Genomic DNA, 13,458 nt, shown 5'->3' with positions numbered 1-13,458 from the left:
GGAGAAATACGGTGGTATTTACTTTGTGACGTCAGTCTTGAACGAACGGTGCCGCGACGCCCCTTGAAACACGCCCGCGCTCCTGGCATCGGGAGTCCGTAGTTGTGAGGTTGTTTGTGTTGCTTCGGAAGAGGGAAAAAATCGACCTCGAAGTACTGTTTCCATCTAAGGCTAAATCTAGAAATACTTATTTTTTGCTGGATAACCTAGATTATAACCGGAAAAAAAACATTTTCCATCACTTACAACTGCAGAGTCGCTATAAGGTAGGTGACCTTAACGCTTAATTGTCCATCCAGAAATGACAAATGTTTCATCACGGAATTATCGTATTGTGAAGATAAAATTATACTAAGAAATTTTGAATTTATATAAGTAATGCTTAATAAATCTGTAAGTGTTTTTTCTGGCTTAAGTTGGGGAAAGCTACTTTCGTTTGCGATGTTCTTTAAAACAACTCGAAAGAAAGCGAAGCAGACTTCGAAATTTCAACAGGAAAATGTTTGTTCGAAGCAATCTAATCTTAAAATGCAGAATGGAAATAAGCCAAATGATTTGAAGTAATGCCAAGGTGCCCTTTTATTCGACCAGGCCAGTGGTAAGGAAGCGGTCTGATCTAGTAGGGAAATATTGTGATCTTCCTGGTGTGTTGCCAAGACATTTAGTTGCTCGTCAGATGAATATACACAATTTCCCCATGTGCTCCGTGTACTCAGTTTATAAAGCACGCCACGAGTCATTAAAGTGGCAATAACTTTAGAAATATTTATTATATTTGTTAGCATTATTGGCTGTGTTTCTTCTTGTGGTTTTCCGCTGATCACGGAGCACCTCTGTCGTTGCCGGCAACAGATCGTGACAGCGTCCAGGACGGAAATAAGATAGACAATCCGTTGTTGCTTTTTCAGCCTGGGAAACGAGCGCCAGGAACCGAACCAAGCATAAGAATAACTGATGGCTATCTGCAGCTTCACTGGGAAAATCCCGAGTACAATTAACATAGATAATCGGGTTAGCAAGCAGACCAAGCTGTAGTATTACACTGTCGTTTATTTCATCCGATGTTACTAAATCGATACGATTGTATGTGTTAAAACTATTCGAGAAACTCGCAATAATCGCTGAGTAATTATTGAAGATGATGTTCGATATGGACGGACTTCTATGTATGACTTTTTATTGGCACTTATCAGTTCACTTTTTTTCACTTTGGGGATGTGGGTGTGTTTGGTCTTGATTTTGCAGCAGCTCTCCCAAGACTGCTTTGTTTTCATATCGTCATTCACACATTCGTGCGGAAGAAAGCCAAGCAGATAGGATCGAGTCCGGAGCCACAGAAAGATATGCCGGAAACTGTTGCGATTTTTATAACTTTCTCAAGCCCGTGTTTCCCAGAACTACTAGGATGTTTCCTGCAGAACCGCTGTTATGGTTAAAGAGCGGTAGATACATGTTTACTGAGTAAACGTGACAGCGGTTAACATGGCACATTAACTCAAACTATCATGTTGCCAGTCCCAAGAAGAGGTAATATCACAGTATTGTTAATTGAAGTGCTCAAGATGTGTAAATGGGCAATTTCCAGTAATCCACAAAAGTAATATGTTTTACCGTTAGTTTCATCTGTCGTCCTCTCTCAGCATGGGCTGCCTGTCAGAGCCACAGTGGATGGATCCAAATTCCCCAGTGCATGCACAGATGTGTCAGAGTACTTGTGCCGGCTGTTTGGGTGGCTGAGAGTACTCTCCCTAATGCCTGTTTTACTTTCTTCATCCAGATTAGCTGAATGGCCTTTTTAGTTGATTTATATGCCGCTCCAAGGTCCTTCATTTCCAGGAACAAGTGCACCAAGAAAACCACTTTAGTAAAGATGAGTGGTGTTTATGGACAGGGGCTTGGAGAGACAGACTTCTGTCATCCAAGTCAAGGTATCCGATTTCCAGCATTATCCTCCATCTAGATGGTCGTAAGTGTAAAAGCGCATTAAAACACTTCCTTTGTACCCATAGATGTTTTCCAGACCGTAACTACTTAGTCCAGTAGGGAACTAGAAATCATTCCTTTTTTGTCATCCTGAGCAGCAGTGCAGGACTTATGTCCCGATCTTGAAAGATGAAATGAGATGCTTAAAGCACCAGGAGATGGTGGTTAGCTAATGGACTCTTCACATACTGGTGGAATCATCATGAATCAACTGAATCACATATTAGTTTCTACAGGCTTAGTGGATCCTTTGTAGGTTCTGTAACTGATTTAGAAAGACGTGGATTGGCTTGATTTTGTTTTGCATGCAACCAGGTAAATACTTTTTCATTTTGATTTTGGAAGGTTCCCTAAAATGCCATGACGTGCTGTCATTCTGGATTTTTTTTGGATTCTCTACTGGTCAGCGTGTGCCTGGCGCATCTCTAGCATTGGAGGTAGTCGCAATTAGACTGAAATGCGTGCAAATTTCAAACGAATAGCAACAAGTGTTGACTGGAGGTGTAACGCTTAAAGGGGCTTTGAATGTACCGCGCTCACCTGTCTTATGAAACGTTTGCCTTGTCTCAGGGCAAACAAAACTAAGGAAGAGCTGTCATTTAAAATATAGATTATGGGCAGGAGCGGCATGGTGGTTCAGTGGTTAGCACTGTTGCCTCACACTGGCTGCCTGCTGGCTGGTCTTTGGTTCTCCTGAGAAATCTGCTTCTCATTGTTTGCACTCGGTACTGTCATTTAATTTGTCTCTGTGAGGTCACCTTATATTGGAACCCTGCAATACGTCTCATCAGAGGGTTTAGCTTGAAAGTCTTTTGACCTGATTTTTAAATTTTTTTTTTGTAACAATGCTGCTTGGAGTTGTATTCTTTTTTTGTTACTTTCTGACATGTCTCTGTGGATTTGCCTAATTTTTAGTTTCATTTGGTTAAGTTTTTGATCATATTTGTAATGTGCATAGTTACCTACAACAGGTTAACCCTTATCCATCACCCCACTGCTTGCTGCTAACTTGCTGTGAATTGCCCCAACCATATTTCACAGCGTTTGCACGGAAAGACATCACTTGTAGCATTAATATTGGGCAACTATGGTGCGGTTTGGTGCTTATGGAGTTTACATGAATCTTCTAAAACGCTTCACTCTATCTGTCTGGGGTTTTGGTGCTTTCTGTGTTGGTTTAATTTTAGGAGTCACCTTTACGTTTAACCGAAACCGAAATGACTTGACCTTCTTTATTCTTTAATCGAACTGCGCAAAGCTTTAATCTCGAGCTCGTGCCGAGTCGCGAGAGTCAGCACCTGATCGCTTGCTCCTGAGGATTAAAAGATTAAACCATCCTGACATTTAGGTCCCGTAATTGTTGCCACATTCCCAATAAAGGTTAGTAACCAGTAAGATTTCTCCCATCATTGCATTTATTTATAAAGGTTTGATGTCATTCTTATTTTCGAATTGAAAATACCGGCATAGGTTGAAGGTTGTTATTCCTTTGGAAAAAGGTCAACATCTCCTTGTGGAAGAACCATCTCAAGGTTCATGTTTCGGAGGCAATTCCAAAGCAGAGTCCCTTCTGACACAGGAATACAGTCCCCTTAAAGGCCTGTGCTTGTGACACTGAAATTTGCTCAGGGGGAAAAAAGGCGGTTGTGTGGTTTTGATCCTTCTTTGATGGTATGATAGAGACCCACCTGACCTACAGGCAAGCAAGATGTTTTTCAGCCACATTTGGTGGTGGGGGTGGGGTGTTAACTGTGATTAATTTTGGTATATAGTCTTTTTTTTTTGTTTCCAAAGTGTTGGACGCAAAAAATCGAAACCTTTTTAAGTAGATACGCATGTGCACTTTAAGCTGTTGTTTTAGGAAAAGGGTAAAGCACTCCATGTTTGTGAAATTCCCAGGCCAATGAACTTTATTCATGAGTTGGCAGCTATCCTGCAGCTACCTGTCGATCCGTTACCAGTTTGTTTATCTGTGAATGTTTGGGGTCTTGCATTTATTTATTTATTTTTTTGCATTTTGCGGGTTTTTTTTTGTTTGTTTAAACACGCTGACCAAATTTCGCACGTTGCATTCATGGCCGTTTCATGGAAGCCAGCTGATCTTGACGCACGACAGAAAGTGGACGAAACCACCGCGTGGATAAATAATGCTTTGTGTAATAATCCCCCCGGGTGCCTGATGCACAAAGCTGCCTTTGTCCTGGTAACCTTGCTACCCAGAATGCCACAGAGGAAGGGCAACTGCGCCCGTTACTGACTGCTTGGGCTGCAGCCTATCAGAGCCGGCTGGTGTGTGTTTACGTGTTTTTGGAAATGTTTAGGCCCAGGGCTGTCAGAATCGTGAAATTTTAGCTCACGTTTAATTGTCATGCGAATAGTTGCGATTATCGATTTAATTATCTTTCTGTTATAAAATTATCTGGCTAGATTTACCCAAATCTAGTATACCGTATGCTTATCAAGAATTGAATATTGAATACAAAACTGAATTTCTTTTAAGCATTGATATGACATAACAAATAAGTTAAACGCCTCGAGATAAAGTTACTGTTGTTACTTCCCGATTTTTATTTTTTTTTTACCTCGCACGTCTGCACCCACCAATCCCTTCATCCTGCCATTTTACCACAAATCATACTGTCTACATTTACAGCAAATTAAGCCGGATAACTTGTTGAAATGAAGGTAGTCTGGGGTAGATATAAGTGAACGAAGATAAAATCTATTTAAACTGGTGTATGGGACAGGTGTTAGATACAAATGGGGCAGGTGATGCTTCAGAAGCGCAACAAGATGATGTCGTTAAACGAGCGCTAGTCAACATTTCACGGTCGTAAACGATGTAGTGATAGAAGTACAACAGTTCTGTATCATCCAGCCATTTTTATACAGATGAATGGAGACAATTCTAGCGATTTATGCAAAAAATAATCGTGGTCCGCTCGAATAATCACGCTCAGGCGATTATGTAATAGTTGTGACTGGCCTGTTTAGCGCCATTCAGGAGTTTGCCGGTGCCAGAGGGGGGGATCCTGCGCCTGCCCGGTGCCTCTCCGCATCCCTGTCGGCCGTTAATGAGTCTTAACGAGCCTTTGCATTTTAAGGTTAGTAAAAACAGGATAACGGGTTGGCATGCTGGGTCTGTGATCGGAAGGTCGTCGGTTCAAATCCCAGGGACGGCAGTGATTTCAGTGTCGGGCCCCAGAGCAGCGCCCTTGATTTTAGTTGCCCCTGGGACTGTCTGACCTTGCTTACTCAAAATAGCGTAAAAAATGTATGGCGCTTTGGGGAAGAAAAAGCATCTGTTAAATAAATAAAATGTTACCCACAACTAGGGGTGTTTTTTGTTCAGGTGTTGTGGGACCATAATGGACGAGATGCCAGTCCATGACAGGGAACTCAGCTTAACTCACACAGTCATATGTTTCTGACAGTTTCTTATGCATGATTCCTGTTTATTACTGTCTAAATATGGATATTGTGGTCCTGTAAACCTGCAATTTCCATTGTAATTAACAGTGTCTTTATGTATTTATAGTATCTGTCTAATCTGTTTAATCTGATTCATTTTGTCTAAATATTTTTACTTTATATTTCAGGAATGTAATGCGTCAGAATCTTAGACAATCCCATCCTGCCAGCTTCAGTGTCTGTTTCAGGCTGGCATGGGGCATCCATGCAGGGGCCTGTGCGTCAGCTGTCAGGCAGCCCGAGGTGGATAGTTCAGGTCCAGAAAGTAAAAATCCAGACCAAGATTTTGTTTCAACCAACCAGTTGAGTGTAAAGAGTCACAATCGGTGTCAACTGGATGGTTGAAACAAAATCTTGGTCTGGATTTTTACTTTCTGGACCTGAACCATCCACCTCGGGCAGCGGAGCGCTGAGGCTCTGGCTTTGCTCTGTTCAGCAGGACGGGACCAAACCCCTTTTTGTGAAAAGTCTCCTCAGCAGATGGACTTTCACCGTGTTTGTTCAGCGACCGTATTTATCTCTGCCCGCTTTGAAATGATCTGATTGTCGCTTATCTCATCAATTGTAAGTGTGATGGACTTAGAGATTGTTAATCCTTTGGCGCTAATGTGACATCATATAGCGGTAAAGGTGTTCTGAATGTGGAAGTGCTCTTACGGCCAGTGCCTGGGACAGGCCTGTACGTACAGGGTAAAGTGAACTGCAAAAGACGTCTGATTTAAATAGCATTTTGAGGCTTATTTGTTTCCCCGTAAGGGACTTTATTCGATTACTGTGGACTCTGGGCCCAGCTTGATGTCCGGAAGTACTCTGCGTACTGTGAATGCGACAGAAAGGCCGGGCTGTGAATCATCTCTGCCCCCCAAACCCCCCCCCCCCCCCCCCCCCCCACTTTCAATGGACCACAGATCTTTTGATCTTTTGTCGACCGGTGAGAAGCTTCTGCCTTCTGCTTCCTTTCTAGAACACTCTGATTCATCCCGGCCAGATGTTAATGCCCATATGTGGATATGGTGGGGTGGGAGGGGGGGGGGGGGATGTTCACTCAGCATTGTGCCTTTTGAAGATGGACTGTCTGAACTGCGTAATGAGACATTGTCATCCTGGCTGGTAACCCGGCCTGATGATTACAGGACCGTCGCAGTGGATGATGCAGCCAAACCGGGCAAAAAAAATACACGTCAACTTTACCCACATAATCAAGTACACGGGCCTGATGTGTTTGCTGTCTGAGTGCAAGGATACGACATTTAATGGGGGGAAAATGCGCTAGAGGAGAAGCACGTAGAAATGAGCAATGATTAGCCTTGTGTTTGCATTTCACAAACCCCCAGTATAAAATAACGTTAATCTTCAGTAATGTTTCAAAGAGGACAGCTCTTAACGGAATGCACTGTTCTGCTGTTTACAGCGCTGCATTTGAATATATATGATTAAAAATATATAATATCTTTCTGCGGCATTTGGATATATAATAAAAAAAATATAATATCTTTCTGCGCCTTGGGTGACGTGTCTGTGGGCTGCTACTTTGGAAATCCCGAATGTGCCTGTAACTGTGTCGTAAGGGATGGCGTGAAAATCGAAAGGGTTTCATGCTCTTCGGGGAATCGCAACCCATTTGGCAAACGTGGCCGAGACTGCCGGACCACAGGCGGCCTCTTATGCAGGGATCACGTTACAGCCGGCAAGTGGCACAGAGCGACTATGCTCCCGCTGTCTGGGTTCGCCACGTCGCAGTATTTCGTGCTGAAACGTCGTTTGCTATATTTGCTTTTTAAGGGCTATTAGTATCCTGAAGCACGACTTCGTGAATTTGGACAGAAGGTAAGAGCTGCGAGATCACAGAAGCGGTTAGACCTCACAATGTAAATATTCTGCAGGTGTTTGGGACAAACATGTTGAATACGATCAGCTGGGTCACATTGATCCTCTCCGCTTCCTGATGTTTTTGTTCGGTTTCGTTGAATCTGATCATTTTAGTCGTTTTTTTAAAAGTAGTTATTTTAATAGTTTTTTCTTTTTCAGTTTAACGGCGGTGCTTTTGAAGTGCACAACACGTTACTATCGCATTTAACTGTGTAAAGTTTGATCCCCCAATGGGAGATATGAGCAAGTTGTCACCGTTCCCCTCCCCCCACGTTATGACAGTGCACCCTAAGCATGCCCTGTCCACAACAAAATGAAGTTAGCCCCCCCTCAGAAGTTGATGTCCAATCTGGTCTTTGGGGACCTACAGACAGCCCATGTTGCTGCTCTGGAAGCTGGGAGGGAGCAAAAATGTGGACCGTCTGGCAGGGAGCCTGAGGGGAGCAAAAACAGGAATTAGCTGTGGGTGCCCAAGGACCGGATTGGGAAACGCTGACCTATGGGATTGACTGGCCCTACATCCACAACACACTTGCCCTTATTAGAGCTGGTATTGTACTGGCTCACCGCTGTGATTTCACGTTTGCGTCCAGTTAGCTGCATGTCCTTGTTTAATCTTATCTCTTTGGAGCACAGTTGAATCCTATGGGAGCATATATTTCCTCAGTACAGTACTCTTATCCTAGGCCAAGTGCCCGTTAATTATATTCATATAGGTTGATAGGCTGTTAAACTCAAAAGTAGCAAAAAAAAACTTTTTTTATTTACTTAGTTTTATTTTATTTCTGCTAGTTTTGAACTAGTTGCTTTACTTTCAGTTTAGTTTCCCTGTTTCACGTATGCGTTTTATATTGTTTTAATTTTGAATAACTCAATACTCCTTTATTTTCAGTATTCGTTAACCTGGATGCGAACATTAGGGGTGGGAATTGGAAGTGACCTCCCAGTTCAGTATTCTATCGATATTTGTTTGCCTAATGGATTTGTATCATGATATGAAGTAGTTTTTGTAGAAGAGCATTTTAGGTCTATATTTTAAAAAAAGACAATAGCTGTAACAATGCACATTTGTGTGTGCCCCCCCCCCCCCCCAGTGAACACTACATGCTGTGTCTTTAGTTCCACCATTGGGTTCCCTTTTTGGTTCCTGTGTTGTGCAATATTTTTCATTTAGTAATTCTCTGTGCAATATACTATTGGTAATTCATTGTGTTGCCAATACTGCATTGTTACCTTATTAGCTGCATTACCTTACCTTGTTCAACGCTGCTGCTTTCTATACACTTTTAAGAAGTTTTTGTACTTTTTGCATGCACTGTGTACGTGTTTTTTTTTCTTTTTTTTTTTTCTTTTTTGTACCTGAAGGGGTAACTGCTTTGTACTTTCATTATACATGGTATAATGACAATAAAAGGCTTCTCATTCTTGCAGGAGACCGGTGATACTTTAAGCTGGGTTTCATGAATTTTTATTCATTATATTCGTCCTCTGACCTTTCGGCTTTCATTTCCATCTCTGCTCAGTCGCTAAGAATGATCAGCAGTGTAACCTGTAATACTCCAGTGATCCTGCTCCGCTTTTCCGTCTGTGACTCATATTTCAGTCATGGGCACTTTACAGGGAAGACAATATAAGGGGCAAGAAAGGGAGTTGGTTACCTTTGTGGTTTTCAGTATAGTAAGAAATGGCTCTGCAGATTAAGACTCTGTGCCTGTTTTCAGAAGGTTGCTAGTTCAAATCCCAGTGATTTCACAATTGGGGCCCCCTGACCGAGAACCTTCTGTTAAATAAATTAAATGTAAAAAATAAGAGTGGGAACCTGATTCGGGGCAGGAATGTCAAGCAGGAGGCATGATTGGGTTGGGTGGAAGTTATCTGAGCAGCTGCTGTTTGCGTAAACAGGTTCTAATTTCTTTCTGAGCTCAGTGGCTGGGAGGTTCCCTAATTCCTCTGAGAGTCAGGACCAAATGAAGGTCCAGGATGGTGCTTTAAGAATCTCCTTCCTTAACGTGTAACTGAGAAGGACTCTAGCAGGCAGTAGTGTCATCAGCAAGAGCTGATTTGGTGGCAAGCTACTGTAGGGGTCCGTAGGTTAATGACGGGTACTCCAGCTGTCTGCAGTGGGGGGTCTCTGGCATTTCGTGCAAACAGCCATAAAATTCAATTAAGGAGTCCTGCTTTGTGCATAGTTGGGAGGGATGGGGCTTATCCATTATCCTGACCTTATCCCCTAACATTAATGCCAATCAACTGCTAACAGAAGTCCTTAGTACTTTGTACAATTACTTGTTTATATCAAGTTGATTCAGTAAAGAACTTTGATGCTACTACACCGAGAAACCTTGTGTTTTATAAGTTCGGGCTGTTCTGCTAAACATGGTTTACTGACAACTCATAGTATGCGATCAGCCGAATTGGTTATCTTTTGAGATAGACTTAGTGGACTCCACCTGTACTGGTTTAGCTTATGAAGCTGTAGAAGAACTGCATAGTACTGGTGACCAGTGAACATTTAACAGCTCTGCAACCCTGAGGTATTAAAGAAGCAGTCTTTTCTTGTACATTTTCAGCATAGTACGGGATATGGTGCTGTGCCTGACTCCTTATTGACCGACGCTAACGGGGAACATGGCTCCTCACTTCATTGACTCTTCCCTCACCTCTCTAGGGCCTGCCACGCTAGTCATGTCCTCAGAGGCATCGTCCCCAGTGCAGGCGGCCCCCCCCGCCACATCGCCCACCTCCCCAGCCTCGCCAACATCCCCCGGCTCCCTGGACCTGCCCTCGTGCCGGCAACGGGGGTGTGACCGCTCCCCCTCCCCCATGCGGGACTACCTTATCCCCAGCCCCCTCCCCACACGTCGCACACGCACCTGCTCGGCGTGAGTATCCTCGCTATCCCAACCAATCATAACAGTTATTAGTGCGTTTAAGCCAATGGAAGCCAAGAGCCAGGAGGATGTGGGTGGAACTAGATGGTAATTGACAGCACATGATAACCCGAACCTCTCCTTTGGATGTGGTTGAACTCTCATCCTCAGCCAAAATTGCTTATAAAAGATGTAGGGCTGTGAAAGTCGACACATCAGTCTATTAGCATATCCAAGTCATAATGTCAACTGTAAGTACGTTAATTTTAACATCCTAATGGGAGACTAGTATAAGCACAATTAATTGCACACTTTTGCGATTAATCATACTATTAATCGCCTTGGTGACTTATGGCATATAGAATCGTTACAATACCATCAACAAAAGATTTTACAGTCTGCATGCTCGGTATAGAAATTGAATTCTATTAAAAAATCGTTAATCATACTATTCTCCCCTTGGGGCAGCAAAATTCGTACACAATCAAACAACAAAGCATTTTAGCTTTAAGATTAACGCTCATATGTTAATGCGTTAACTTTGACAGCCTCTAAAACGATGGATGAAACAGAGAGATGCATGCTCTTTTTCACCTGGGCCATCCTCATCCTCTGGTTCCAGATGGCCAGCTTATGTGTCTCTAGATCTTTCCACGTTTGATTCTTCTAGTCTCCGGTTTCACGACTCTGGTGTCTGGGACATGAAGCCGTAGGGGGGAGAGTATCTCATCTGCCGTGCTTGTGAGGGCCTCCCTTTTGTGTCCGTTGGGAGCCCCACCTGGCAAGAATGCTCAGCATGTACCGCTGTCATTTGAATAAATCTAGTTGAATAGACCCCAAAACCAGATGAACATCATTTAGATTAGAGGAGCTTTAGCTGCCGATAAGAGGGGCTCGGCCCCCCAGCAAGCTGCTGTCCCTTTGATACAACCGATCTGTGAGCTGGTGCCGCCTCTCCCTGCAGCACAGCGCGGGCCGCAGAGGGACCCATGTTCACCGGCGTGTGCAAGTGCTTCTCGCGCTCCAAAGGACACGGCTTCATCACGCCAGCCGACGGCGGCAGCGACATCTTCGTGCACATCTCAGAGTGAGTGCCCCGCTCCCCCAAATGCCTCTGGGTTCACGTGCATCCAGGGAGACGAGGAAACCGGTGGGAAAAACCCTTGACGTTTCATTAGTTACATTTCTCTTTCCGTTATCTATTAACACACTTTTATAAAAAGCAACATGCGACCGGGTCAGCGGGGTTAGACGGTCTCTGGGACTTTAGGGGTTAAGGACTTTGCTCAAGAGCCCAGTCGTAAATTCACCCTGCCAATCCTGGCATTTGAACCTCCAACCTAATTACATGCTCAGTGTCCAAACCTGGAGAGTCCCCAAAAGGGGTCTCAACCCAGATGGGACTCAACCCCACAATCCCTGGCTTAGGAGGCCAGTACCGTATCTGTTAGGCTGGTGGGGCTGCCTTCATTTCCGCCCTGGTTCTTGTGGTTCCAGTTTGCATCCTGTGGCTCGTCGAGGGCGTTTTTCCAAGCTGTGTGTGCAGCGCTGGTGTTACCCACCACATTTGTGTGGGACCTGGAGGTTTGGGGCCCCCTGTTAGCAACAATGTCACTCCACTACATATTTAAAAAAAAAAAACATTATCACTGATGTTTTGTAGAAGCACGTTCTGCTAATCAACTAGTTAGCTACAACCCCCCGACTGTACTCACTGTTTGTTTAGTTTTGGAAACTATCTGTGGGTGAGGTCGTTGGGCCCCACAAACAACATGTCCTCCCCTGTCTGCGACGCAGTGAAGCACAGTGAGAAATGCCAATATTCATTATCGCGGCATCTTAGCTCTGAATTTCCGTTCTTGACCTGAGCTAAACCAGTGGAAATCTGACCTTGCTGCAGCAGACCAGGGCAGCTGCCATTTCCTTGCGATGTGGGTGAAAGATCCGGCCATTTTACACTTTTTAATTACAGACTTCGTTAGCCACTGTGACTCATTTCGAGCACCCAGGCTTCATTCACCACACACATCTAGTGTGTCATTCATGGACCGCATTTTAAATTGGCTTTGGTTTCCTTTAAGGAACCTTTATTAATTGCGTGAGTATGAAGTTTGCCTTTTGTTCTGGGACTTTTTAAACCCGGTCGCCTTTTGTTACAAAGATAGTGTGTGTTAGTGAAACACCCACAGCTGATAAACAGGGTAGTGAGGGTTCCAAAAGCTGGGGAAAGCCTGTATGGCATGTACCCCCTCCCACCATCCTGGGTGTAGGGTGGTTGGTGGTCGTATTTGTACAGGACTGTTTTGAAGTCGATGTGCGCATCATTGAGACCCTTTGATCGCACAATCCTTCAATCACCATGGTGACCGGGACAGCAGATGTGTCCTCAGAGGGAGATCTTAAGCGGTTTGCATTATCCGTCACGATCGTCCGCGGGACCCGTCGTCACCGATCCCGCGATGTCTCCCCCACAGCATCGAGGGCGAGTACGTGCCAGTAGAGGGCGATGAGGTCAGCTACAAGCTCTGCTCCATCCCGCCCAAGCACCAGAAGGTCCAGGCCGTGGAGGTCACCATCACTCACCTGGTCCCTGGCACCAAGCATGAGACGTGGTCTGGCATGGTGCTGAGCTCGTAAGGGAGTCGACGGGCAGATACACGCCGGCTTTGGGTCATTTGTGGTGCCTGCTGGTAGGGTCAGGTGGTGAATATCTTATCTTCAAGATGCCTTTTTTTGTATAGGGGGGGTGTGTTGATAACAGGGGCAAGAATATGTATTACAAAGCATTCCTATCTAATAAAGTCTTCACTTAAAGTATTAAAAAAATATGCATATTATTGGAAGGATTGTCTTGATCTGTGTTGGTTGACTCGTCATTGCAGCCCTGGTAACAGACAGGGTCTCGAACAGTCTATTTATGGGATGGATAAAATGGTGACAATGACACTGGAGCAGTGGTGACGACAGCTGCAGTCACTGCGTTTTTGCATTTGTGTATATGGGAGGAACAATGTTTTTGCATTGCAGGAAACCAGTCGGGCAACGTGTAGGTAGGCGTCTACGCAGATGCTGACTGCGTTTTTGAAAAACAGCTTATTTTTTTGCAACGAATGTTTGGCAGTTAATGACATTGTTTGGATCTAATTACAGTTGTTTTCCCCGAGAGCTACAGTTGGAACAGGTCTCAGGAGTTGGACTAATTTAAACTTCTCTTTTGGGTGGGAAAATAATAGCAAAATTAGCCTTTGATGAGAATGTGGCCCAG

At 44.2% G+C, this 13,458-nt stretch overlaps 1 protein-coding gene across 1 annotated transcript; it reads left to right on the top strand.

Annotated features, from left to right (window-relative positions):
* Nucleotides 1-89: 89 nt before the first annotated feature.
* carhsp1 (calcium regulated heat stable protein 1) lies at nt 90-13,030 on the top strand. The gene is made up of 4 exons (XM_048992157.1): nt 90-266; nt 9,992-10,205; nt 11,158-11,280; nt 12,668-13,030. The coding sequence occupies exons 2-4, from the start codon at nt 10,009-10,011 to the stop codon at nt 12,828-12,830; spliced, it is 483 nt and encodes a 160-aa protein (XP_048848114.1). The 5' UTR covers nt 90-266; nt 9,992-10,008; the 3' UTR covers nt 12,831-13,030.
* The last annotated feature ends 428 nt before the right edge of the window (nt 13,031-13,458 follow it).

This window comes from Brienomyrus brachyistius, chromosome 22 (genome assembly GCF_023856365.1).
Source record: "Brienomyrus brachyistius isolate T26 chromosome 22, BBRACH_0.4, whole genome shotgun sequence".
In the NCBI taxonomy this organism is placed as follows: Eukaryota; Metazoa; Chordata; class Actinopteri; order Osteoglossiformes; family Mormyridae; genus Brienomyrus; species Brienomyrus brachyistius.
The sequence above is the reverse complement of the archived record's forward strand: the minus strand, read 5'-3'. Positions and strand labels throughout refer to the sequence as shown.

What these genes read in the sequence shown, in the direction of transcription:
- carhsp1 (XM_048992157.1), top strand. Translation starts at nt 10,009, where the DNA reads ATGTCCTCAGAGGCATCGTCCCCAGTGCAGGCGGCCCCCCCCGCCACA. An exon ending in CGCACACGCACCTGCTCGGC is followed by an intron (nt 10,206 to 11,157) that starts GTGAGTATCCTC and finishes CTCTCCCTGCAG; the next exon opens with CACAGCGCGGGCCGCAGAGG. An exon ending in ATCTTCGTGCACATCTCAGA is followed by an intron (nt 11,281 to 12,667) that starts GTGAGTGCCCCG and finishes TCTCCCCCACAG; the next exon opens with CATCGAGGGCGAGTACGTGC.